The sequence below is a fragment of the Zootoca vivipara genome, chromosome 16 (assembly GCF_963506605.1).
Source record: "Zootoca vivipara chromosome 16, rZooViv1.1, whole genome shotgun sequence".
Classification (NCBI taxonomy): Eukaryota; Metazoa; Chordata; class Lepidosauria; order Squamata; family Lacertidae; genus Zootoca; species Zootoca vivipara.
In genome coordinates, this window is record NC_083291.1 from 22,820,133 (window position 1) to 22,844,242 (window position 24,110).

The 24,110-nt window shown below is 45.4% G+C and overlaps 1 protein-coding gene across 1 annotated transcript in view; it reads left to right on the plus strand.

Annotated features, from left to right (window-relative positions):
• The first annotated feature begins 3,688 nt into the window (after positions 1–3,688).
• The window catches only part of LOC118097923 (stimulated by retinoic acid gene 6 protein-like), a 46,031-nt gene continuing 25,609 nt past the window's right edge, over positions 3,689–24,110 (plus strand). Inside the window, exons 1-4 of the mRNA XM_060268767.1 lie at positions 3,689–3,988; positions 16,551–16,647; positions 19,183–19,280; positions 21,425–21,552. Of these exons, the coding sequence (XP_060124750.1) occupies positions 3,975–3,988; positions 16,551–16,647; positions 19,183–19,280; positions 21,425–21,552 (337 nt within the window). The 5' untranslated portion in view covers positions 3,689–3,974. The remainder of the gene's footprint in view (positions 3,989–16,550; positions 16,648–19,182; positions 19,281–21,424; positions 21,553–24,110) is intronic.

Consider the following 24,110-nt stretch of genomic DNA (forward strand, 5'->3'; position numbering starts at 1 on the left):
AAGAGAAACAAATTAAGCAACAGGAGAAACAAACTAGCAGGCCTTGGAAATTGCAACAGACATTGCAACATGTATTGGGAAGTTTTTTCAAAACTTTCATTTTATTTGATTTTACAAATATACATTTATAACAATCCAAATGCATATGCATATATAGAGATTACTCTGAATCTCGAGACACCCCCCCCCCAATCTCCTCCATGGGTCCTATTGTCAACATTTCCAACTGCATATTATTCCATAATCTATATTTTAATAATCCATATTATGGATAATCCATATTATCCATAGTGTTTGTTACATTACAAGTGAGATTAAAATCGTGCTAATGCTTGCAGTGGTCTTTTAAATGAATTATAACCCCCCCCCAATTCTTTCTTGATGTTTTTGTCCTCTTGGTTCCTGAGCTTTCCAGCCAGCCTTGCCATTTTGGCGTAGTCCATTAGCTTGGTTTGCCATTCCTCTTTTGTAAGGACCTTGTCTTCTTTCCATCTCTGGGCAAGTAGCATTTGGGCGGTTGTTATCACATACATAAAAAGTCTTTTCTGCTCCTTTGGAATGTCGGCACCTATTATTCCTAATAGAAAAGTTATTTTAAACACCCCCCCCCGTTTCATTATATATCATCTCCCAGAAAGCTTTTATTACCTTACACGACCACCATATATGATAAAAAGGTACCTTCTTTTTCTTTACATTTCCAGCAGGTATTTGTACTTGTTCTATACAGTGGTACCTTGGGTTACAAACGCTTCAGGTTACAAAAGCTTCAGGTTACAGACTCCACTAACCCAGAAATAGTACCTTGGGTTAAGAACTTTGCTTCAGGATGAGAACAGAAATTGTGCTCCACCGGAACGGTGGCAGCGGGAGGCCCCATTAGCTAAAGTGGTGTCTCAGGTTAAGAACAGTTTTAGGTTAAGAACGGACCTCCGGAACGAATTAAGTTCTTAACCAGAGCAGTGGCAAACGGTGCCACTTGGCAGCCTGGGGCGGCACCCCCTGAGGGCAGGGCGTCATTCCACAGCGCACGTGCATCCTGACACATGCATCGTGACGTCACGACGCACACGCCAGGACGAGCCAGGACGGACTCCACATGAAAGCACATGCGCAATCCATCCGGGTTGGCGCTGCTGCGCTGCTTGGCTGGTGGCGCTTGGCTGGTGCTCTGCTTTAGAGCATGGTACAGAGCGCACTCTGCTTCTTCCTGCTCGGGCGGAGGAGGTGAGGGGTGGGCCAGGGCCCGGGGGTGCTGCCTCCATGAGCAGCTCCCCCGCTGCCCCCGCTAGAGTGGAGCTAGGGGTGGTCCGCCCCCTTCGCCCCTCCCTTGCTACACACCTGAGTCAGAGGTACCACTGTACATTTTTGCTAACTTAAAGGTAAAGGTAAAGGGACCCCTGACCATTAGGTCCAGTCGTGACCGACTCTGGGGTTGTGTGCTCATCTCGCATTATTGGCCAAGGGAGCCGGCGTATAGCTTCCAGGTCATGTGGCCATCATGACAAAGCCGCTTCTGGCAAACCAGAGCAGCACATGGAAACACTGTTTACCTTCCCGCTGTAGCGGTTCCTATTTATCTACTTGCATTTTGACGTGCTTTCGAACTGCTGGGTTGGCAGGAGCTGGGACCAAGCAACGGGAGCTCACCCCATCACAGGGATTCGAACCGCCGACCTTCTGATCAGCAAGCCCTAGACTCAGTGGTTTAACCACAGCGCCACCTGGGTCCCTCTTTTGCTAACTAACTTACTAGGAGTCAAATACCACTGGTACATCATTTTCGTACAATTTTCCTTCAGTGTACAAGTGTCTTTGTATACTGAGCTGGAAGCTGCACAGAATGGCTTGGGCAGCCCAGTCAGATGGTTGGGGCACAACAAACAAACAAACAAACAAACATGTTATCTTTCACAACTTTTCTGAATACAGTGGAACCTCGGTTTATGAACACCTCGGTTTATGAATTTTCGGTTTATGAACGCCGCGGACCCATCTGGAATGGATTAATTCACTTTCCATTACTTTTAATGGGAAAGTTCGCTTCAGTTAATGAACGCTTCAGTTTATGAACAGACTTCCGGAACCAATTACACCCATGTTTCAGTTTATGAACGCTTCAGTTTAAGTACTCCGCGGACCCGTCTGGAACGGATTAATCCACTTTCCATTACTTTCAATGGGAAAGTTCGCTTCAGTTTATGAACGGTTACTCCGCGGACCGTCTGGAACGGATTAATCCACTTTCCATTACTTTCAATGGGAAAGTTCGCTTCAGTTTATGAACGCTTCAGTTTATGAACAGACTTCTGGAACCAATTGTGTTCATAAACCACTGTAAGTGGAGATAGGGGATTCAGCAAGCTTTCTTGTGCAATGGCTGAAATCCCCATTCCCAGGCCAGACGCTCAACGTGGAAAACCTGGAAAGGGCACACAAGGTTCTGAGACCCATGCCCAAAGCTGGCATCCTTCCTTCCCCATGGGACATCATTGCATGCTTTGCCCGCTACAGAAAAAAAAATCTGAAACATACTAAAAAAAATTAACTTCCCCGCATCACGTGGACAACCTGATCATGGCTTTATAGGATCTTTCACAGGAGACCTTGAACGGGGGGGGGGGGCTGTGTCCTTACACCTCAACTTTGCAATAAGCAGGAATAAAATACTGAAGGGGCCTCCCCCTGGGCCTCATTGTAAAGAAGCAAAACAATGGGTGCACATGAAGACACATGTAATTGGCAGCATCCCTACCACAGCTTCTAGCAGGTGCTATAAATTAAACTCAGCCAAAAACAACTCAGTTATTCTGGACTGCACCCCTGATGTTTGTCATTTGTTCAATATGACTATGATTGTATATTATGTTGATTTAGCTACCTGTGTGATTTATACAGTATCAACAACAACAAAAATCTATTGAAGATGTACATAACACCTGCAAGAATTTGGGGAAATAATTGATGCACAGTGGAAAGAAAGATATACTGACGCTGAAAATCTGTGTTGTGAAATTATAGCAATAGCTTGAACACTTCCAAAATCTATTCCATGACAAGGGGTACTTCTCTTCACACCGCCACAACAAAAAACTCCTGGCTAATGTGCCCAATGTTTCTGTTGCTCTAAGGATCCTTCTCACACTCGCAGTGCCAGTGGTGAATGAACACAGTTTCTCAAACCTCAACCTGATAAAAATATAGCCTCAAGAGCATTGCAAAAGAGCCCAGTTGGCTTGGCAGCAATATCAATGGAAGATGCCAAGAGACAGCACTTGGCCTTGAGGAATCTAAGAGAGAATTTGCAAAGGAAAAAGGCATGCAAAGCGAGGTCCTGATGTACTTGAAATCAAAACTTTTAAGAGGATGAGACAGTTCACAGGCTCATTCAAAATGATTTGTGTGCCAAACATATTCTTTTGTATTTGAGAAATGTACTGTACTCAAAGACTGCTAGCAATGCGGGTGTGTGGTGTGCAAGCAATTAGTCGAGGGCGCAAAATAGGCAGGCACCGGGCAGTGCGCATACCCTAGAAAACATCTGTTTCTACGGGATCTTTTTCCAATTCTGGCAAACTGAGGTTGAGAAGAAACCGACGATGGGAGTGATGCCGACCATTGTCTTGCCTCCAGGGGGCTTTGTGCTCACTTATTCCAGGAGAGCCTCGCCCTGATTCTGCCTCTGGGGCATAGAAGCGCTTTAGAAACAACAAGCCCTGCCGGAGCATGTGAGAAGGCAGTGTCTCGCCCCAAATATGCCTCCGCCCGCCCTTCCTCCTCCAGCTGCCCCGACGTGATCCTCCCTGCGAAAAATGGAAATGAAGCGGGAGGAGCCGAGAGGAGAGTAGCGCGCCAGACCCAGGACTGCGCGCGCCTCGGCTAGGCGAAACCATCCCTCTTCTCTCCCAAACTGAGGGAGGGGGGCGGCCTGTGTTCCCCGCCATCTTCCCGTTTGGAGATCTCCAAGCAGAACCATGGAGGGGTCCGGGTAAGTCCGAGCAGTCGAGCTGTGGGGCAGGGGCATTTGCCCAGGCAGGGGGCTGGGGTAGGGTGGGGCCTGGATGCCAGCTGCCTCTCGGTGCCGCTTCTTCGCGTTGCCAGGACCTTGCAAGAAGCCGTAAACATCTGACGCGCGCCAGGCGAAACTCTGGGAAGAAGGCAAGACACGTGTTGCTGCTAAACTACGTGAAGACGGCAAGGCACGTGTTGCCATAGGAGCCAACTCCGAGGGGCCGAGGGGTCCTTCTTTCAGCCTCTCCAATAAAATATATGAGCCCCCCGCCCAGGTTGCTGGGCACTGCCATTCAAATGGTGTGTGTGCCATAGGAGCCAACTCCTAGGGGTTGTGGGGCTCTTCGCCGCCCCCATAAAAGTTGATGAGCATTGCCATTCAAAGGCAAAGTGTTCACTACCGGTATATCCTGTAATCGATTGTGCGGCTGGGCGGGGTTTACATGCCCCCTCCCAATATTTATTCAACTTGTTGACACCCCTGCGTGTAGCTTTCCAAACCCCACCGCGAACCGGCGCGCGTGTCTTACTCAGAAGTAAGCCCCACTAAGGCCAGTAGAGTTTACTCCCAGGAAGCATCGCTGGCGCTGCCAAGCTGTTTTTGGTGCTGCTGGGGTGAAACCCGTGAGAAGCCTCCCGTTACTTGTTTGGATTTTGTTTTTTATTCTTGGCTTTATTTGAATCTCTTTTAAACTTAATCTTTGATGGAAATAACAAAGGATGGGGCGCAATGGAGAGCGTTCACGCTTTTCTCAGAGCCGGGGCGGGTCAGGTTTTTTGCCCCGGTGAAGCCTCCGGAGGGGCACCATTGAGGCTCCCAGCCTTTGTGTGTACCCAAATGCCCGTGGTTGTGGTTGTTGTTGTTTGTTGTTGCTGTTTTTGCCAAACTGGGTTTTTGACCCAGGCGGAAATGAGCCCAGGTTCTCCCCTGCTAGCTGTGTTTGCAATTGACATCGCCCTCCTCAACTGCTTTTCTTTCCCAAACGAAATCTATTTATAGAAACGTGCACACATATATGGAGATGTATGGAAAATATATTTCTCTCTCATGCTTCTTCTGTTGGACACGGGGATATATAGGGAAGCGGTAGGGGAAAGGGAGATCTTTAGGTAAGGAACTTTTGTCATTTGGCCAGAATGGGAACATCTTAACAGCCTAATTCTGTGTAGTTACCGTACTTCTGTAATTGCACCAGTCAATGAGTGCTTTCTAAAGGAAAGGACAAGGGTCCCCTGTTCTATACTGCCAAGAATTTTCAGTCTGAAGTTGAACACAGAAGAATCAAGAGGAAGGAGAGGCAGAAATAAGCATGAGAGGAGCATGGAAACTCATGGGGCTAAGATTTTTAGCTCTTTTTTCCTTTAATTTTTTTATTCATTTTATAATAACACAAAACAAACAAATAAAAACATTACATAACAATACAATAAAAGACTAGCAAAACCACATAAAAAGAAATACAAAAATTTCTCACTTTCAAATCTCTTTTCTTAAACATTTTAGGGTGACTTCCTCAAATCCCCGCTTACTGAGCTTCATTGTATATCATCTTTAGCAATTTCTAAATCATAACTTTTCCCTCAAACTTAAGGCAGGAGAAATATGATGTTAATCTGTTTTCGATTCTGTCCAGTGAATGAAAATTATGTTTTAAAGAAGGTCACAGTGATAGTGGGTTGAGTCCATTATGTTTTGTTCTAATCTTCTTCTTCAATCACTCGTAGCCGAGTAAGATTGTCTTCCATGAACACGGTCTTCACAGTGAGTCCTTAAGTGACCTTGGAGGCCAATTCTGGATCCACACGTCCTTCCACAGTGGGTACATAGGTTTCCGGGCGGGTGTTGATCACGGTGAGGGTTTGCCAAGCGTGCCTTCCTCTTAGCATGTTTCTCCTTTTCATCCTGAGTTTGAGCATCTTCAAAGCCCATGACACCTTTGGTGAAGGCTGTTCTCCAACTGGAGCACTCGCAGGTCAGGGTTCCCCAATTGTCAGTGTTTATACTACATTTTAAAAGATTTACCTTGAGAAAGTCTTTAAACCTCTTTTGTTGACCACCAGCATGGCGCTTTCCTTTTTTAAAAGTTCGTAATAGAGTAGTTGCTTTGGAAGACAATACATCAGAACAACATGACCAGTCCAACGAAGTTGATGTTGAAGAATCAATAGTACCTGTTTGTCAGCATTTTCATTTATAAATTCAACCATATGTTGCAACTGGCAAACTTCTAAGTAACATCTGGTTGGGTCGCCCTCCCCCCGCATCCTGTGTTAATTTAGACAATCTATCCTTTTTTTATCCGCAACTGTTTGGAGCTAAAAATAAATACATTTAACTTTCTGCCATGATTTGTTGTTCTTTGGGAACCATCACTATTTTAATGTTATTATTATTATTAGTTAAATTTGTATACTGCCCTTCATCTGAAGATCTCAGGGCAGTTCACACCACAAAGTACATAATATAAACAAGAACAAACCAATAGCCTCCTCTCTCACAAGCACATTTAAAGGGGCATAGACCGTTGATCAGCCAAAGGATTTTTTTTTAAGAGTAATTTTTTTCCCTGGTGCCTATTTATTTATTTATACTCCGCCCATCTGCCTGGGTTTCCGCAGCCACTCTGGGTGACTCCCAACAGAATATTAAAAATGCAATCAAATGTTAAAAACTTCCCTAAGCAGGGTTGCCCACAGATGTCTTCTAAAAGTCAGGTGCTTGTTTATTTCCTTGATATCTGACGGGAGGGCATTCCACAGGGCGGGTGCCACTACTGAGAAGACTCTCTGTCTGATTCCCTATAACCTCACTTCTTGCAGAGAGGGAGCTGCCAGAAGGCCCTCGGAGCTGGACCTCAGTGTCCAGGCTGGACGATGGGCCTGGGGACGCTCCTTCAGGCACCCTGGGCCAAGGCCGTAATCATGAAGGCACTAGATGAACCAACCTGGGGAGAGCATTCCACAAATAGGGAGCCACTGCAAAAAAGGCCCGTTCTCGTGTTTCCACCCTATGGACCTCTCATGGAGGAGACACATGAAGAAGGGCCTCAGATGATTATTGTAGAGTCTGAGTTGGTTCATATGGAGAGAGGCGGTCCTTGAGGTATTGTGGTTCTGAGGCCATTTAAGGCTTCATAGGTCAAAACCCGCACTTTGAATTGGGCCCAGAAACTAATTGGCAATCAGTGGAGTTTGGCCAGGATGGCTCTAAAGTCTTATTTTCCAAAGGATGGACTGTGACTGATTCTCAGTTAAACATCTGGCTAGTTCAGATGGCAACCTTGAGACAGGTTAAGAACAAAGAGAACTTAAAGAAGAAAAGTCACTTTATCAACTAACAGTGTTGCAGACCTATAGGTGTGTTTTTTTTAAAGCAAATAGCTTCTATGCGGTGGGCTTCCCTAGCCAATCAACAGCCTTAGAAAATGAGTGCCAGAGATACAGTCCGTACCTGCAGGAAGGGGCTGGTCTCACAACTGCATCAAATCCTGTTGAATGTGAAATGTGATTTCCCAGGTCTGCAGAGTCTTCCCCCCCCCCCCGACAGGTCTGGGAGAAAGCTTTTCTGATTCAGCCTAGGGATCCCCTCGGACCGCTGCAGCACAACAAGAGAATCTCAGCCTCAGTGAGCAAAGCCTGTCTTAAACTAATTTACCACTAGCACCTCATTCCAGTAAAATTAAGATGGATTAACCCATGGGACCCAGGTGGCGTTGTGGTTAAACCACTGAGCCTAGGGCTTGCTGATCAGAAGGTCGGCGGTTCGAATCCCTGTGACGGGGTGAGCTCCCGTTGCTTGGTCCCAGCTCCTGCCAACCTAGCAGTTCGAAAGCACGTCAAAATGCAAGTAGATAAATAGGAACTGCTACAGCGGGAAGGTAAACGGCGTTTCCATGTGCTGCTCTGGTTTGCCAGAAGCGGCTTTGTCATGCTGGCCACATGACCTGGAAGCTATACGCCGGCTCCCTCGGCCAATAATGCGAGATGAGCGCGCAACCCCAGAGTCGGTCACGACTGGACCTAATGGTCAGGGGTCCCTTTACCCTTTTTATCACCTGAGTGCTGGAAGGGATGCTCAGAATGAGGACCCTACCTCCACATGTGGTGGTTTTGCCCCGTGCCTCTAACTTTGATCATATTTCAAAAGTATGTAACCAGATCATCCCATAAGCAGCCCCTTTTGCTCTTCCCTGCCTCCAAACTCCGCCTTGGAAATCTCATTAGTTTCCTCTTGGCTGCAGGCAGCAAAAGGTCCTGTGTTTTTCTTTTATTGCAAATTGGCATAAGCAAGTTTGACGTCTCAGTTTCATGTAAAAATCCATGCACGTGGAAAGTGAGCAGCCAAAATAGATCTTTAATCAATTTAGACACGGTATGGTTTTTCGTTCCTAACTTTCATAACTCTTGAGAATTCACAACCTCCCCCCCCCCCTGCTGGATTTGGGAAGAGCCTATATTAGATAGTTGTTTTTACTTTTGGCTTATTTGATTTTGATGCTCGCCAATTGTTTCCAGTCATGCATTTTAACAATTATACATTAGAGATCTGAAACTCTGTGTTTTGTTACGGTTCTCCATTGTGCTGCAATTTGCAAAATAGAACAAAAAGCGAGCGATGGTGGGAGAAGCTCCCCTGCATGTTGTTTTAAGAAAATGAGTTGAGAAAACCAGCCTGGTTCCCGCCTATTGTTGTTGTTTAGCCGTTTAGTCGTGTCCGACTCTTTGTGACCCCATGGACGCCAGGCACTCCTGTCTTGCACTGCCTCCCGCAGTTTGGTCAAACTCATGTTCGTAGCTTCGAGAACACTGTCCAACCATCTCGTCCTCTGTCGTCCCCTTCCCCTTGTGCCATCAATCTTTCCCAGCATCAGGGTCTTTTCCAGGGAGTCTTCTCTTCTCATGAGGTGGCCAAAGTATTGGAGCCTCAGCTTCATGATCTGTCCTTCCAGTGAGCACTCAGGGCTGATTTCCTTAAGAATGGATAGGTTTGATCTTCTTGCAGTCCATGGGACTCTCAAGAGTCTCCTCCAGCACCATAATTCAAAAGCATCAATTCTTCGGCGATCAGCCTTCTTTACGGTCCAGCTCTCACTTCCATACATCACTACTGGGAAAACCATAGCTTTAACTATACGGACCTTTGTCGGCAAGGTGATGTCTCTGCTTTTTAAGATGCTGTCTAGGTTTGTCATTGCTTTTCTCCCAAGAAGCAAGCGTCTTTTAATTTCGTGACTGCTGTTACCATCTGCAGTGATCATGGAACCCAAGAAAGTAAAATCTCTCACTGCCTCCATTTCTTCCCCTTCTATTTGCCAGGAGGTGATAGGACCAGTGGCCATGATCTTGGTTTTTTTTGATGTTGAGCTTCAGAACATATTTTCCCAATTTTGAACCAATCAGTTGTTCCATATCCAGTCCTAACTGTAGCTTCTTGTCCCACATAGAGATTTCTCAGGAGACAGATGAGGTGATCAGGCACTCCCATTTCTTTAAGAACTTGCCATAGTTTGCTGTGGTCGACACAGTCAAAGGCTTTTGCATAGTCAATGAAGCAGAAGTAGACGTTTTTCTGGAACTCTCTAGCTTTCTCCATAATCCAGCACATGTTTGCTATTTGGTCTCTGGTTCCTCTGCCCCTTCGAAATCCAGCTTGCACTTCTGGGAGTTCTCGGTCCACATACTGCCTAAGCCTGCCTATTGTAAACAGTATTTCTAGCTACAAAAGGATCTCATACTAATTCAAATTAAAGTCCCTTTGCGCGAAATATGTGCATTGGGTTGCTGCCCAAAGTTGTGAGTTTTTATATTGCATACAATGACAGTAGTGAATGTCTGATGCCATTTCTGGATTGATTACAGTTCCTGGTGGGTTTTGCTTACCGCAACACAGCGCAGTGCCAGTGAGAGATTTCCTCCCATTAACAATAGCGGGAAGAGGAAGAAAAATCCGTTCTGACTGGGGTCATGCCAGTCGTGTAGACTTCCTCATTTGGCAGACTTCTTCCATCTGTCTCCAGTCGCCTCCTGCTACAGCAGCTACCTGGCAGGAAAAGCCACTGCGCAGGACCAAATATCAGCTCGGGTTTCACCCTCCATGTCCCTGAAGTAAGCACCAAAATAGCCCACTCATCTCCTTGGTTCCCCATCTTCTTGGTTCCAAAAACTCATCCCCACTGCCCTCTATCCCATAATAAGCATTGCTCAGAACATGACCCGCCAAGGAAGAGAGATAAAATTCAAAACAGCAGCAATTAATTGCACGTTCATTCAAAATCCCATGAAAACTATCAGTCAACAATGAGACTTCCAATCTCAGCGTCGTGGGCTCGAGTCCCAGCACCAGGCAAAAGACTCCTGCATTGCAGGGGGTTGGACTAGATGACCCTCTTGGTCCCTCCCAACTCTACAATTCTATTATTTATGAAAACTGATGAACTTGATCTGGTGATGCCAGCTTTTCACTCACTTACCTATGTCTCCAGCACCTCACTGCCCCACTGCCTCTAAGCACCCCCACTAGGTAATCCCACTGCCCCCCAGGGCTCAGTACTTCCCACATTGTGAACCACTGGCCTAGAAGCATATGAGGCACTGCCTGATATTTTTTGAGGACATCCGTGTTGGTCCCCATAGAGACACTCCGACATGGAATAACAACACTGCAACAATGGAGTTTGTTTTAGATATATTTTTAACGTAGATTTATATAATCCCCAGCCCTGGATTTCAAAGAGTTCTTATTTGATTTCAAATGGGCAGGACGCCAGGAGGATGAACAGCTGAGTCCACTTGTTTTTGCAGTCTGTCCTGTCTGATATTGACTGAGACACTAAGAGCCGAGAGAGTTCAAATCTGAAAATAAAGGAAGCCAAGCCAGGAGGAAGGTGCAAAAAAACACACAGGACAACATTTTCTAAGCTAGTGTTTGCTTGTACACAGTGGGTTGGCATGAGTGGTGATTATTAGTTACCACCACCCAGGGTTAGCAAATAAGGTAGCCGCGTCCAACTCTCTAGCGACTGCGATCTACTCCTAGAGTTGTTGAGCTTTTCTTAGGAACGGCTTGCAACAGTTTTTGAGCATTTTTAAGGGTGGGGGAGAGACTTGATCAGCATTTTGGGGGAATGATTGCATAAAAACAATCACATCAGAACGCTAACTACCCACCTTTCCCAAACTCTGACGCCAATCCTGGGAATTCAACCTTAACAAGTAGTGCCGGAGGCAGCAATGGGACATAGAGCTGGGGGCGGGGAGGGCGCGATCTCTCAGGAACAACAGGGTGATCACTTTTTTCACTCCCACAATCGATTGGAAGCACCCTGGCGATATACCTGTTGATCGTGGTCGACTGGTTGGGCATTGCTGAAATAAGGCATCAAATTTCAGCAAAGCACTCGATGAAATCTACCATGATATCCTTGTTGACAACATGGTAAAATGCAGGCTGGTCAATGTGACTGTTAGGTGGATAAAAAAAGAGAAAGCTTTTAGTGTGTGGCGCTGTGGTCTAAACCACTGAGCCTCTTGGGCTTGCTGAGCAGAAGGTCGGTGGTTTGAATTCCCACGATGGGGTGAGCTCCCACTGCTTTGTCCCAGCTCCTGACAACCTAGCAGTTCGTGCAAGTGCAAGTAGATAAATAGGTACTGCTGCAGCAGGAAGGTAAACAGCATTTCCGTGCTGACCACATGACCTGGAAAGCTGTCTGTGGACAAACGCCGGCTCCCTTGGCCTGAAAGCGAGATGAGCGCTGCAACCCCATAGTCGCCTTTGACTGGACTTAACTGTCCAGGGGTTCTTTACCTTTTACCTTTATTACCTTAGGTGGATCCACAACTAGTTGAACAACTGTACCCAATGAGGGGTCATCAATGGTTTTGCATCAGCCTGGAGACTTACAACCTCCGTTTGTTATCATTTTTGCAGGAAATACAGTGGTACCTCGGGTTACAAACGCTTCAGGTTACAAACACTTCAGGTTACAGACTCTGCTAACCCAGAAATAGTACCTCAAGTTAAGAACTTTGCTTCAGGGTGAGAACAGAAATTGTGCTTCGGCGGTGCAGTGGCAGCAGGAAGCCCCATTAGCTAAAGTGGTGCTTCAGGTTAAGAACAGTTTCAGGTTAAGAACGGACCTCCGGAACGAATTAAGTTCTTAACCAGAGGTACCACTGTAGAGGGCAAGCTTATCAGATTTGCAGATAACACAGTGGTGGGAGGGACAAGACATACCAGTTATCAATCAACACACACACACACACACACACACACACACACACACACACTTCTGGATTTTTACAAACGAACTTCAAATTAAATAGTTACATTATTTCATATATTGACTTTCCACTCCCACCTCCACAGTTTTTAAATTCAAACTATTTTCTACTGCATTATTTATAAAATTCTTGTCTATTATAAAAATCCCTCGAATACAATTACTTTATCATTTTTCTTCTGCTGCTCCTATCTCGAATCCTGTCTGCGATTTCATTTGTAGTGCTTTTCCAAATGGTCCAGAAAGGGTCTCCATTCATTTTGATCTCTTAACATTGCTGTCAACTTTGCATAGTCCATAGCTTTTAAAAGCCATTCCTCCTTCGTTGGAATCGTCTTTTCTTTCCACTTCTGTGCATATAGAGTTCTAGAATCAGCATTTCCTAGGAAGGCTGGAGCACTAAGCCAAAACAGAACAAGGTGGAATTCAACACAGATAAAAGCAAAGTCTTGGATTTCCACACACACACACACACACACACACACACACACACACACACACACACACAATCAAAAGCACAAGCATAAGTCTAAAATCCGGGAAATAGGGCTTGGCAGCAGCAGATATAAAATGATGAATCACAAGCTGAACATGAGCCAACAGTGTGCTAATAATGTTAATGCAGTCTGGCTGCTTTAGAAGCTGTGTGCACTCTGTAGTACGGCACCTGGGAGGCACATTTTAAGAAGGACATTGATCAATGGGAGGAACATCATGTCTAGAGGAGATGTCAGGCTTTCGGGAACTGGATCCCTCCCTCGGTGGCAGTAATTAAGTAGATCAAATGAAAGGAGCATTCTTACCAGTTAGTTTCTTTAATAATCACAGTGAGAGACAAAAGAATGCATATCTCTCTAGAAATGGCATTTCTCCCCATAAAGGCTCACTCCCTCCATCCCCATTAATCTACGTCACTCCTTCATCGGGTAATCTGAACTTGTTTCTGCTGAGCTCTCTGTTCTATCACTCTCAAAGCCTGTCTAGGCTTAGGCAAAGGGGGGGGGGGCGGGTCAGGAATGCTTTCCAAGGACACTGAATCTGCCAGCTGTCTCTCTCTTGGTGTTTCCTTTTCTGCAAAAGGGTTTCTACGTGGAGCTGAGGTTATTCGATCCAGCTATGAGACACAGGGAATTTCAGCAGCTATCATTTCATGTCACTGACATGACAAGTCCGTGAATACTGGCATGTCTTCTACGTGTCTATGCAAAGTACACAAGCCCTGCCCTTGCTTGCATATAACCTCATTTTTAATGTCCTGGCTGAATTGTCAACATTCATCATGGTCTGGAAGATGTCAGGAGTAGGCATTTCCTGGGTCATGGCCATGGGAGTCCAGGTTGGGTGCTTATGAGTCCGTCAGAATGTTTATTCGGCTTTACGCCCATCATAAAACACAACACAGCAAAATAAATCAAATAAAACAGCGGACTCGTTCAAGCCACGAATAATATAACACAATTCACAGCTCACAAGGACAAATATTAACAATTAAAAAAGAAAAGTTTAAGATTATGATTAAAATTTTTTAGGCACTACGCTAAAATCAATATCTGATGTCATTATAGAAAATTCTTATAACTATAAATAATCTGCTAACATTCCATTCCGTCTCTTGTACGAGAGGACGGCTGTTAGGAATTTAGCAACCTGTAGAGTAATATAAGGATCCACATCTTGAAGAACCCAGGCAAGCTGTAGGTCAACTGGTTTGTCAGCCATAGGCTGGATTATGGAGTTTAGTATACTAGCACGAGCCAAACTGTACATAGGGCAGATAAACATAACATGATGTAGAGATTCAGATGCTTTAATTTCACAAGCACACATTGAAGAGACTTGGCCCTTAGTAAATCTATGTCTCAGCACGTTTGTTGGAAAAACATTGAACCTAGCTTTAATGAAGGCATATCGGTGAGACGCGGCCGTAAGCGATGTTAAATAGGACGGAGCACGGTAAACAGGGGTTATGCCGAAATTTAACGGCGAGCAGACTCCACCACCAGCTAAGAAATTTTGGTATAGCTCCGCATCATCCAGCCTTTGATTTATACACCTTTTTGCCGCATTTAGATCCAGTTTGAGCAATTCAGTGGGCGAGATCTCATAGGACAGCAATTTGGCATGGATTTTTCCTGACCACAAATTTGTGAAGTCATCCCGCCACATGCATTGAATGAGATAGTGGTTCGGGAGTTTATGCCATAGTGATATCCAATAAATCAAAACTCGCCTCCATAAAACTAACTCCACTGAGGGGATCTTCATTTCTAAGCAAATAGCCGCATTACTTACGCATGTTGGTAATTTTAGCAGTCGGCGGCTTATGAGTCCACCTTGTAGGATGAAGAGCAGTTGCTGGCTCTTAACCCCATAGGGAGGAGCAGCAGAGACAACATCTACCACCAGGCCTGAAGGTCTTGACTATGACAAGCAGGAACCAGTCATTTCTTCTCAGTGGCTCCCCACTACTAGAGCATCTTTAGCAGGCCATGTGACTCAGAGGAAGAAAAAGACACACACTTCTTCTTTGGTGATCACTCGTAGCCGAGTAAGATTGTCTTCCATGAACGTAATTTTAATATGAGTCTGTAAGTGACTGTGGAGGCCAATTTTGGATTCACACGTCCTTCCACAGTGGGGACGTAGGTTTCTGGGTGGGTGTTGTTCACAGGTGAGGGTTTGCCAAGTGTGCCTTCCTCTTAGCATGTTCTCCCTTTTGTCCTGAGTTGGAGCGTCTTCAAAGCCCACGACACCTTTGGTAAAGGCTGTTCTCCAATTGGAGCGCTCACAGGCAAGTGTTTCCCAATTTTTGGTGTTTCCCTGATGTTGGGAAAGATGGAGGGCACTAGGAGAAGGGGACGACTGAGGACGAGATGGTTGGACAGTGTTCTCGAAGCTACGAACATGAGTTTGACCAAACTGTGGGAGGCAGTGGAAGACAGGGGTGCCTGGCGTGCTCTGGTCCATGGGGTCACGAAGAGTCGGACATGACTAAACGACTAAACAACAACTACATTTTTTAAGATTTCCCTTGAGAGAGTCTTTAAACCTCTTTTGTTGACCACCAGCATGACACTTTCCATTTTTAAAGTTTGGAATAGGTTAGTTGCTTTGGAAGACGATAGTCAGGCATCTGAGCAACATGACCAGTCCAACAAAGTTGATGTTGCAGAATCCTTGCTTCGACGCTGGAGGAACACACACCTGAGCAGGGGCCTGGAGGAGCAGTTCCCTCTTTGCCACTGCTCAACGATCCTGCTCCTGATTAATGAGTCAGTTGGGAAAACCACCCACTTGCAGCCAATTGAGAAACAGTTGAGCTATGGCAAAGAGGGGGCAGTGCCTTTGGGAACGGCTGCTTCAGGGTGCTCCAGGGTCCTTGAGGTGGTGGCTCCTGATTAAGCCAGCTTCCCTGACCCTCATTTTTCCTAATGGGAAAGGCAAGGGAAGTATTTTAAGTTGCTCCAGGGATCTTTGGAAGGCGGCGTATGTGGAAGCTCTCACGACCCGCTTCTGATGGTTCCCGAGTGCTGCAATGTACGCTGAGCACTCTGGAAGGCAATGGCAATCTTCCTCACTTGTTTGCCTAATGGAGTGGTGGAGGGTGGGTGTGTCGCAGTTGTGTGTCTGAAGGGCTGATTGGACACAACTGGGAGGGCCCGAGCCAGCCACCTCTGCTCCAGAGAAGTAATTCCCAACACATGCCAATGCTAGCATGCTACAAGGGAACTAAGTGTCTGCTGTGGGAAACAAATTCAGAAGAGAATGCCCACTGCTTTGCTTCCACCTCTGCTGTGGTCAGAATATTCTGACTCATCTTTGCGTGGTTTAAACATGTCACTTCTGTCCTCGTGCAGATAAGCATTAGAATCCCCCACCCCTCAGAGGATGGTGCCCTCCATATTTCTGTTTGAGCTGATATGGGCATATCTAGAACAGTGACTCATGTAGGAGGCAGATCTAGAACAGGGATACATGTAGGAGCATAGCCGGGGGTGGGTCGGGAGCGGTACTCAGAAGGTGAGAAATTTTTATTCATATGCATCCCCCAAATTAAATGCTTTTGACTGTAAGCATTGACATGCTTCCAGTTTATTTATTTATTTATTTTAAATGTATCTTGGCTATCAAACTTTGAGGGATAGGGCTGTAGACATTCCCAGCATATAGAAGACCAGACTTTTGCAAGTAAGGCTTAAGATGCTGAACTCTGTATATGATCTAACATATCTGCTATTTACGATTGTGTTTCTTGTACAGGGAAACAGACTTCCTAAATGAGAACAACACCTCAAATTTCACCTGTGAGGAGTCAATAGAAATGGAGACATTTGTACATATATCTCTTCCTCCAGCAGTAAGTAGGCTAGTTATCGTACTTTCTTGAGCTATGACTGATGAAATGCAGAGCTACTCTCCTTCCTCAGATACTGAGGCTGGCATTAGGTAGGGAGGAGAGTGGCTGTGTATAATACTGAATAATGCACAAAATGGAATACTGATCTCATATTATATATATATATATATATATAATAAACTCTGGTATCAGGTCTGCTGAATACTTCTTACAGGACTATTCATTAAAAGGATAATTTGGGGAATTAGCAGTTAGAATCATAGAATCATAGAGTTGGAAGAGACCACAAGGGCCATCCAGTCCAACCCCCTGCCAAGCAGGAAACACCATCAATGCATTCTCCCCCCCCAATAATTTTTATTGATTTTGCGTATTAGCAGAACAAAAAAACAAAACAAAAAAACATATACAATAGGTAACATATTTTCTCCCTTCTTCTAACCCACCCTCCATGAGATCCCTCCTGCCACAAGGTATTCCCATGGACAGTGCACAGTCGAAGGTGGTGCATTTTATAATTGGGCTTGTCCCCACCCCCCTCTCCTCTCCCCAGAAACCCCCCATGCCACCGAGGGGTGCTAGGGAAATAAGAAGAGAACAAGTGGGTGTCCACCCAACTATTTATCTAAACTTTATCAAAAATCACCCCGCCCCCCAAATGAAAAACATCAAAAAAGAAACAAAAATAATTAAAAAGAAAAAAGAGAAAAAAGAACAAAAAAACCCACAATTAATAATTATTCCTTTCTTTTCTTTAAAATCATTGTATTATTATGGGCTTCCCCTACCTCCCCCTTTTCTGATTTTCATTTTTAACACCATTTTAGCAGTTTTCTTATCATATTCCCCATTCTATTTTCCAAACTCCCCAATCTTACATCAATAGTATCCTTATTTCTATTATTTTTTCCCCTAACATCTTTTCCCATTCCCTCTCTCCCCTCTCCCCCAGCACTCCCTCTGCCACAGAGAATCCCAGAGGAAAGAAAGAGAGAGGCGATGGTTCTTTTTCCAATTGGGACTTCCCTCCCTCCCCGCCCCCCCACCCCAGGAGCCCCCCCTGCCACCAAGAGCTCCCCGCACGCAGAGGGCCGACAAGAGGTTTAGAACCCCCAACCGTCCCTTCAATCATTCATCTTACCGAATTCTCTTTTTTGATACTTCTAAATAACTCCTAAATCTTATTTCTGACTTATCAACCTTCCTTTTCTTCCCATGCCCCAATTTTTCCCAAAAACTCCCATATTTTTAAAACCTTTTTACATTCCCAATTCTAAATTTTGTCTTTAACCTCAATTCTTTCCTCTCTGTCCCCTGATCCCGGCCCTCGCCTTCCAGTCCAGCAGGTACCAAAGTCTGTGATCCAGTTTTCAGTCCTTTTTTTATCCATCCTATTAAACAACAAATATTCCTCCTTCATCCCACCCCCTTCCTGACAAATTTTACAGTCCAAACTTCTCTGTCCCCCCCCATAAGTCCCTTCTTCTTTGCATGATGCTTTTCTTGTGGGTTTTCTGTCTCTTCAAAAATTCTTGCTTGTTCCCCTCCTGAGGAGGGGTATTCCCACTCTCAGCTAAGTCTTTGTTCATTGGCAAGTCCTGTATTTCATCCTCATTTACTTCAGTTATATTGTAAATCAATTTATCTGTCTTTTTATCCTCTTGCACCATTTCTTGAAGTATTTCGTCTTCCTGTAGATCTTGGTTTATTCCTTCCAATTGTTGTTGAGTCTTATACATATTGATTGTCATTTCCCACAAGAGTCTCAAAACTTTCTCCTGGAAGCCAGGTGTGTAATCTTTTGTTGACATTTTTCTAGCTTTTCAAGGGCAGAGCAAGGCTTGGAAAACAGGAAGTGGTTACAAGTTGCAATTCTTCCACATAGTCCAAACGGGATGCAATATATTCCATGAATTATAACCTCAGCTTTTTAATTATTTCCAACAGGCTGCACTCAGCCATCAAATATTGAACCAAAAGTTTTTAAATGTCAATTCCTTCCTTTCACTCACCCCATTATATTCCACTCGCTGTTCTGTTCGGGGTGCCGAATTTCAGGGCACAGAGGGGATCTCTTCTTCAATTGAACATATTTGCAGGGATTCTTATTGTCTAAAACAGTTCTCCCCTCTTACCCTGCCTCAGGAGGAGAATCTTTGGTCAGTCCTTGGAAATATTCAAACAGTAAAGTTCTTAACCCCCGGCACTGGGATTCCTCCTTAAGCTGCTTCCTCTTTAAATCAGTAGGGGGGAGATAGGCTTCCGTTCTTTAAATCTCACCCCCGTTCCAAATTTCAAATCCAATTTTAAGTCTTTGAATCATTTTTACTCACGGTCTCTCAATTTCCCAAATTCTTCTTTGGAAAAATCCAGCGCTCTCCGCCTCCGACACGGAGCTTCTCTCTGTAAGGGTAGCGATGGTGCTCCAAAATGGCCCCCGCGACTGCGACTGCGACCCTAACCCTAACCCTAACCCTAACCCTAACCCTAACCCTAACCCTTCACTCCCTCATGACTTTTCTTCTGCATCGGCAGGTCTTCATCATTATAGTGCTGTCCTGTCTTGAAAGAAGATTAAAAAGATGTTGTATAGATGACAAAATTCCTCTACATGGACACTGTGGGATTCTGGCGTAAGTAGAAGAATAACTTTCCTCCTGTGGTTATATGTGTCTTCTAAAAAGACAATTACGTCAGTACAACAAATGCCCTTCCTTCATAAAAGCAGGCCGCCTTTCTGAATCTGTCTTGCAGGAGGCATAAATTCAAGTATTTTCATCTGGGATAAAAAAGAGGATAAGTTACTGCCCTTCCCACCATAACAGAGCAGGCTCCTCCTGTTGTATCAGGCAAGGAAGATCTTCTATGTTGGTACTCTCCTGGTATGCCCCGCGGAGGACCTTAAGGTCCACAAATAACAACATGTTGGAGATCCCAAGCCATAAGGTGGTTAGATTGTGCTCAACTAGGGCCAGGGCCTTTTCAGTATTGGCCCCAACTTGGTGGAATGCTCTCTCACAGGAGACTAGGGCCCTGCGGGATTTGACATCTTTCCACAGGGCCTGCAAGACGGAGCTGTTTCGCCTGGCCTTTGGCCTGGACTCAGTCTGACCCCTATGCTCCCTCCCTTATGGTTTTTGACTTGGGCCTTTTTAAAAATGAGGCTGCATTCAAAATTTTAATTGTAAACTAGCTGGCCCTGCCACACGTTGCAGTGGCTAATCCCCGCGAGTGTCCCCAGGTTGACCCGCTCCTGGGTCATACCTGCCAAGTCTCCCACAGAAAAATAAGGGATCAGCAGCTGCAGCGGCACTGGAAGTTGTCCGGCGGCCATCTTGGGGGTGGCCATGCGGCATGCGCAGAAGCTATTTCCGGCACCAGCGGCGGCCATTTTCTGGTGCCCATAGATGGGCAAACCGGCACCAGAAAAATGGCTGCCGGCAGGAGCGGATTTAAGGGACATTTATGGGAGAGGAGCTCAAACAGGAGACCGCCGGGAAATTGTAAGGAAAAACGGGGGTTTCCCAGGGAATATGGGGTACTTGGCAGCTATGTCCTGGGTCCCTTATGTCCTGGGTGGTGGGGGTGGATGGAGAGTGGGCGGGATTTTGGCAGACTGTTGGATGTTGTTTGTTGGATGTCCACTGGAGGGGGCAATTTTTTAATACACAAATCCAGGTTTCTACCAGTCCTAGGTGTGTCATAATGGATAATGTAAGTGGATAGGGACACTCCTACATGCACACCCAATGTTGTGGGCAAATTTAAGGGCGATCAGGTAAGCGGTTGTGGAGAAAGGTTCGTTCGTACAAACATACTCCTTCTGCATTTTTATACGGTATATATAGATTGTATTTTAACCTGTATTTTAACTACTGTATATTCCTGCGTATAAGACTACTTTTTAACCCAGGAAAATCTTCTCAAAAGTCGGGGGTCGTCTTATGCACCAGGTCGTATTTCTGATACGGCGAGTATATCCCAAACTCTATATTTTAACTGGAAAAGTCGGGGGTCGTCTTATATGCCCAGTCGTCTTATACGCCAGAATATACGTAATTTTACTGGTGTCAGCCGCTCTGAGCCCGGTTTCGACTGGGGAGGGCGGGGTATAAATATAATAATAATAATAATAATAATAATAATAATAATAATAATAATCATTATTAGATGAAGCTTTTCATAGGTCACAACCAGAACATACATTTAAAACTCTCTCCAAATCAGGCAATACTTTTATGCAGGGGTCCCCAAACTAAGGCCCGGGGGCCGGATGTGGCCCAATCGCCTTCTCAATCCGGCCCGTGGATGGTCCGGGAATCAGCATGTTTTTACATAAGTAGAATGTGTCCTTTTATTTAAAATGCATCTCTGGGTTATTTGTGGGGCCTGCCTGATGTTTTTACATGAGTAGAATGTGTCCTTTTATTTAAAATGCATCTCTGGGTTATTTGTGGGGCATAGGAATTCATTCATTATTATTTTTTTCAAAATATAGTCCGGCCCCCCACAAGGTCTGAGGGACGGTGGACCGGCCCCCTGCTGAAAAAGTTTGCTGACCCCTGCTTTTATGTATTGGGACCAACCAAACTGTCACAAGATAGTTAACTGAACAGTCACTGTTTTTATTTTTCTCCAAGCTGAAGTAGCTCCTGGTTGATTTTACACCTAAGTTTTATGACTCTTTGAAAGTGGGAGCTGCAGCACATAAGCTTTCAGCTTTGTAATGGCTTCCCAGTTGCAGAATTATTTCCTTTCTTCTTTTCCTACTTCACAGACCCTTTGATATCCTTGGATACAGCAACAGATGGTCACTTGGATTTGCATTTGGAATTATTGCTGATAAAGTGATCTACCTGTTTTCCACAGACCACTTCATTTCGCTATTTCCGAGGTGGGCTAAAGGTAAAACATGTGGCAAAGAAGCAACAGGGAGGCCTGGGGTTGGAACAATATCGTGAGCCTCTGATGTTTTCAGTTTATCCATACTAATCTGCTCATTGCCCTGATACTAGCCAGAACCTGAGCTATTGGGCTCATCTGTGAGTTCAAATTTGTATTCAGGATTCCCATCTCAGCCTTGCATTTGCTAACATAAGAGGAAAGATCGGCAGGTGAGATCAGGTGTTTTTAACCTCCCAAATTCTTAGAATCATAGAATCATAGAGTTGGAAGAGACCACAAGGGCCATCCAGTCCAACCCCCTGCCAAGCAGGAAACACCATCAAAGCATTCTTGACATATGCCTGTCAAGCCTCTGCTTAAAGACCTCCAAAGAAGGAGACTCCACCACACTCCTTGGTAGCAAATTCCACTGCCGAACAGCTCTTACTGTCAGGAAGTTCTTCCTAATGTTTAGGTGGAATCTTCTTTCTTGAAGTTTGAATCCATTGCTCCGTGTCCGCTTCTCTGGAGCAGCAGAAAACAATATTTCTCCCTCCTCCATATGACATCCTTTTATATATTTGAACATGGCTATCATATCACCCCTTAAGCTTCTCTTCTCCAGGCTAAACATACCCAGCTCCCTAAGCCGTTCCTCATAAGGCATCGTTTCCAGGCCTTTGACCATTTTGGTTGCCATCTTCTGGACACGTTCCAGCTTGTCAGTATCCTTCTTGAACTGTGGTGCCCAGAACTGGACACAGTACTCCAGGTGATGTCTGACCAGAGCTGATTTTTTGCTGATTTCTTCCTTCCACCAAGATCACTTTTCTTTCCTGCTGATCTCTCTTCCATGTTTAGGGCTCTGTTTATTAGGACTAGGGATCTTTAAAAATAATCGGGGTGGAGGGTGGCAATTGACTGTGTGGAAGAGTTAAGCACTCTCTCCCCTACCTGCTGATTTCCTTCTGCAAATGCTGCCTCAGCTCCGCTCCGCTGACGATGCAAGTGGAATGTAGGGGCTGGGAATGATCTATTTCCATTGTAGGGTCTAGTCTTTTCTCAAGCTCTGGTCCCCAGATAATGTTGGACTCAATTTCAGGGGCCTTGCGCCCTTTGCCAGCACCTAGTGTCAGGAACGTGGCTCAACCGAGCGCAGGGGAAGAGTCAGACTCAGAAATTGAGCCAAGTGAAAGAGAAGCCGGCTCTGCAGACGAAAGCTGGCTGACAGAGCCAGGAAGGCGGAGCTCGACCCCCCCTTCACAAAGAAGTCACAGACAATAGCTCTCAAGGGGGGGGAGCTAGTGGGGCAGTCAGAGGGTTGCTAGGCAACCAGCAGAGAGGCAGAGGACAGAGAGTGTGTCTAGTGGAAGTGGGGAGGGGAAGTCCAACCTCTCAGTCTCCGTTCTCGGAGACTGGACGACGAAAGGGCAAGAGGGGAAGGGCAGGAATCTGGCGTCCTTCCTGCTGTGAGAGGGGTGGAAAATTAAGACCAACTCCTTCAATGAGAGCAGGCTGGAAGCCTCACTCTGATGTGTTTTTTGTAAATAAAAGTACCATAAAACTGCCAGAGAATCATTAATTCTTATCGAGGCTTGCTTGCCTGTCTGCAATGATTACACCTGGGGCGGGTGCGGAACACGCTCATCCAGCCCTCATTGCCAAGCGGGCACGGAGGGTGACGATCACCCCCTGTGATTCCCAGGCCCTGTGGCCTATGGGCAAGCACTCATGTGTCAAGCGGGGGCAGGGTGTGATGGGTGATCTTCATCCTTTGTGCTTTAGAACCCCTGCCGCCGTCAGGGCATGATGTGGATCTTGGGTTGTGTGTGTGCCTGTGGGTTGTGTGTGTGTGTGTGTATGTGTGTGTGCCCCTGATTGTGCACTCTGGGCAATGCCCCCCCTGGTAAACCCCCCTCCCCACTATGCCACAGCTCAGTTCCCATTATCCCTACCCACTGTGCTATGCTAGTTGGGACTGATGGGAGTTGGAAAAGGCTGGATAAAAAAACGCGGAAAGAGCCCTGCTAAATAAGGTCAATGGTCTGTTTAGTTCTCGCAGCAGGGCTGGCCCACCCATGAGGAAGCCCAAGAGGTGGTGCCCCTGCAGGTGCCCTGCCCAACCCACTGGCAGCAGAGAAGCAGTGGCGGCGTCAGCAGTGGCAGCTTCTGATGAAATCTCGTGAGGACTGGCTGAAATGTCACCAAAGTCTCTATTAAGGTTTATTAAGGTTTATAGAGAAAAATACAAAACTTAATATATTGTCCCTTTTATATCCAAACTGAGATACTGATTGAGATACAATAAAAACATAAAAGGGGGTGGGGAGAGAAAGGAAGGAAGGAAGGAAGGAAGGAAGGAAGAAAGAAAGAAAGAAAGAAAGAAAGAAAGAAAGAAAGAAAGAAAGAGAAAGATAGACAAATAAGCTGTGTTAAAGATTGGAAACCTCTCATAGACTTTACATGAAAATGAAAATGAAATAATGATATTTGGATTTGAGGATTCAAGGTCATGTTGGTTTATAGAAAGTGGCTCTGTTGGGTGTGATATTGGACTGGACAAAGTGAATTTTTACATA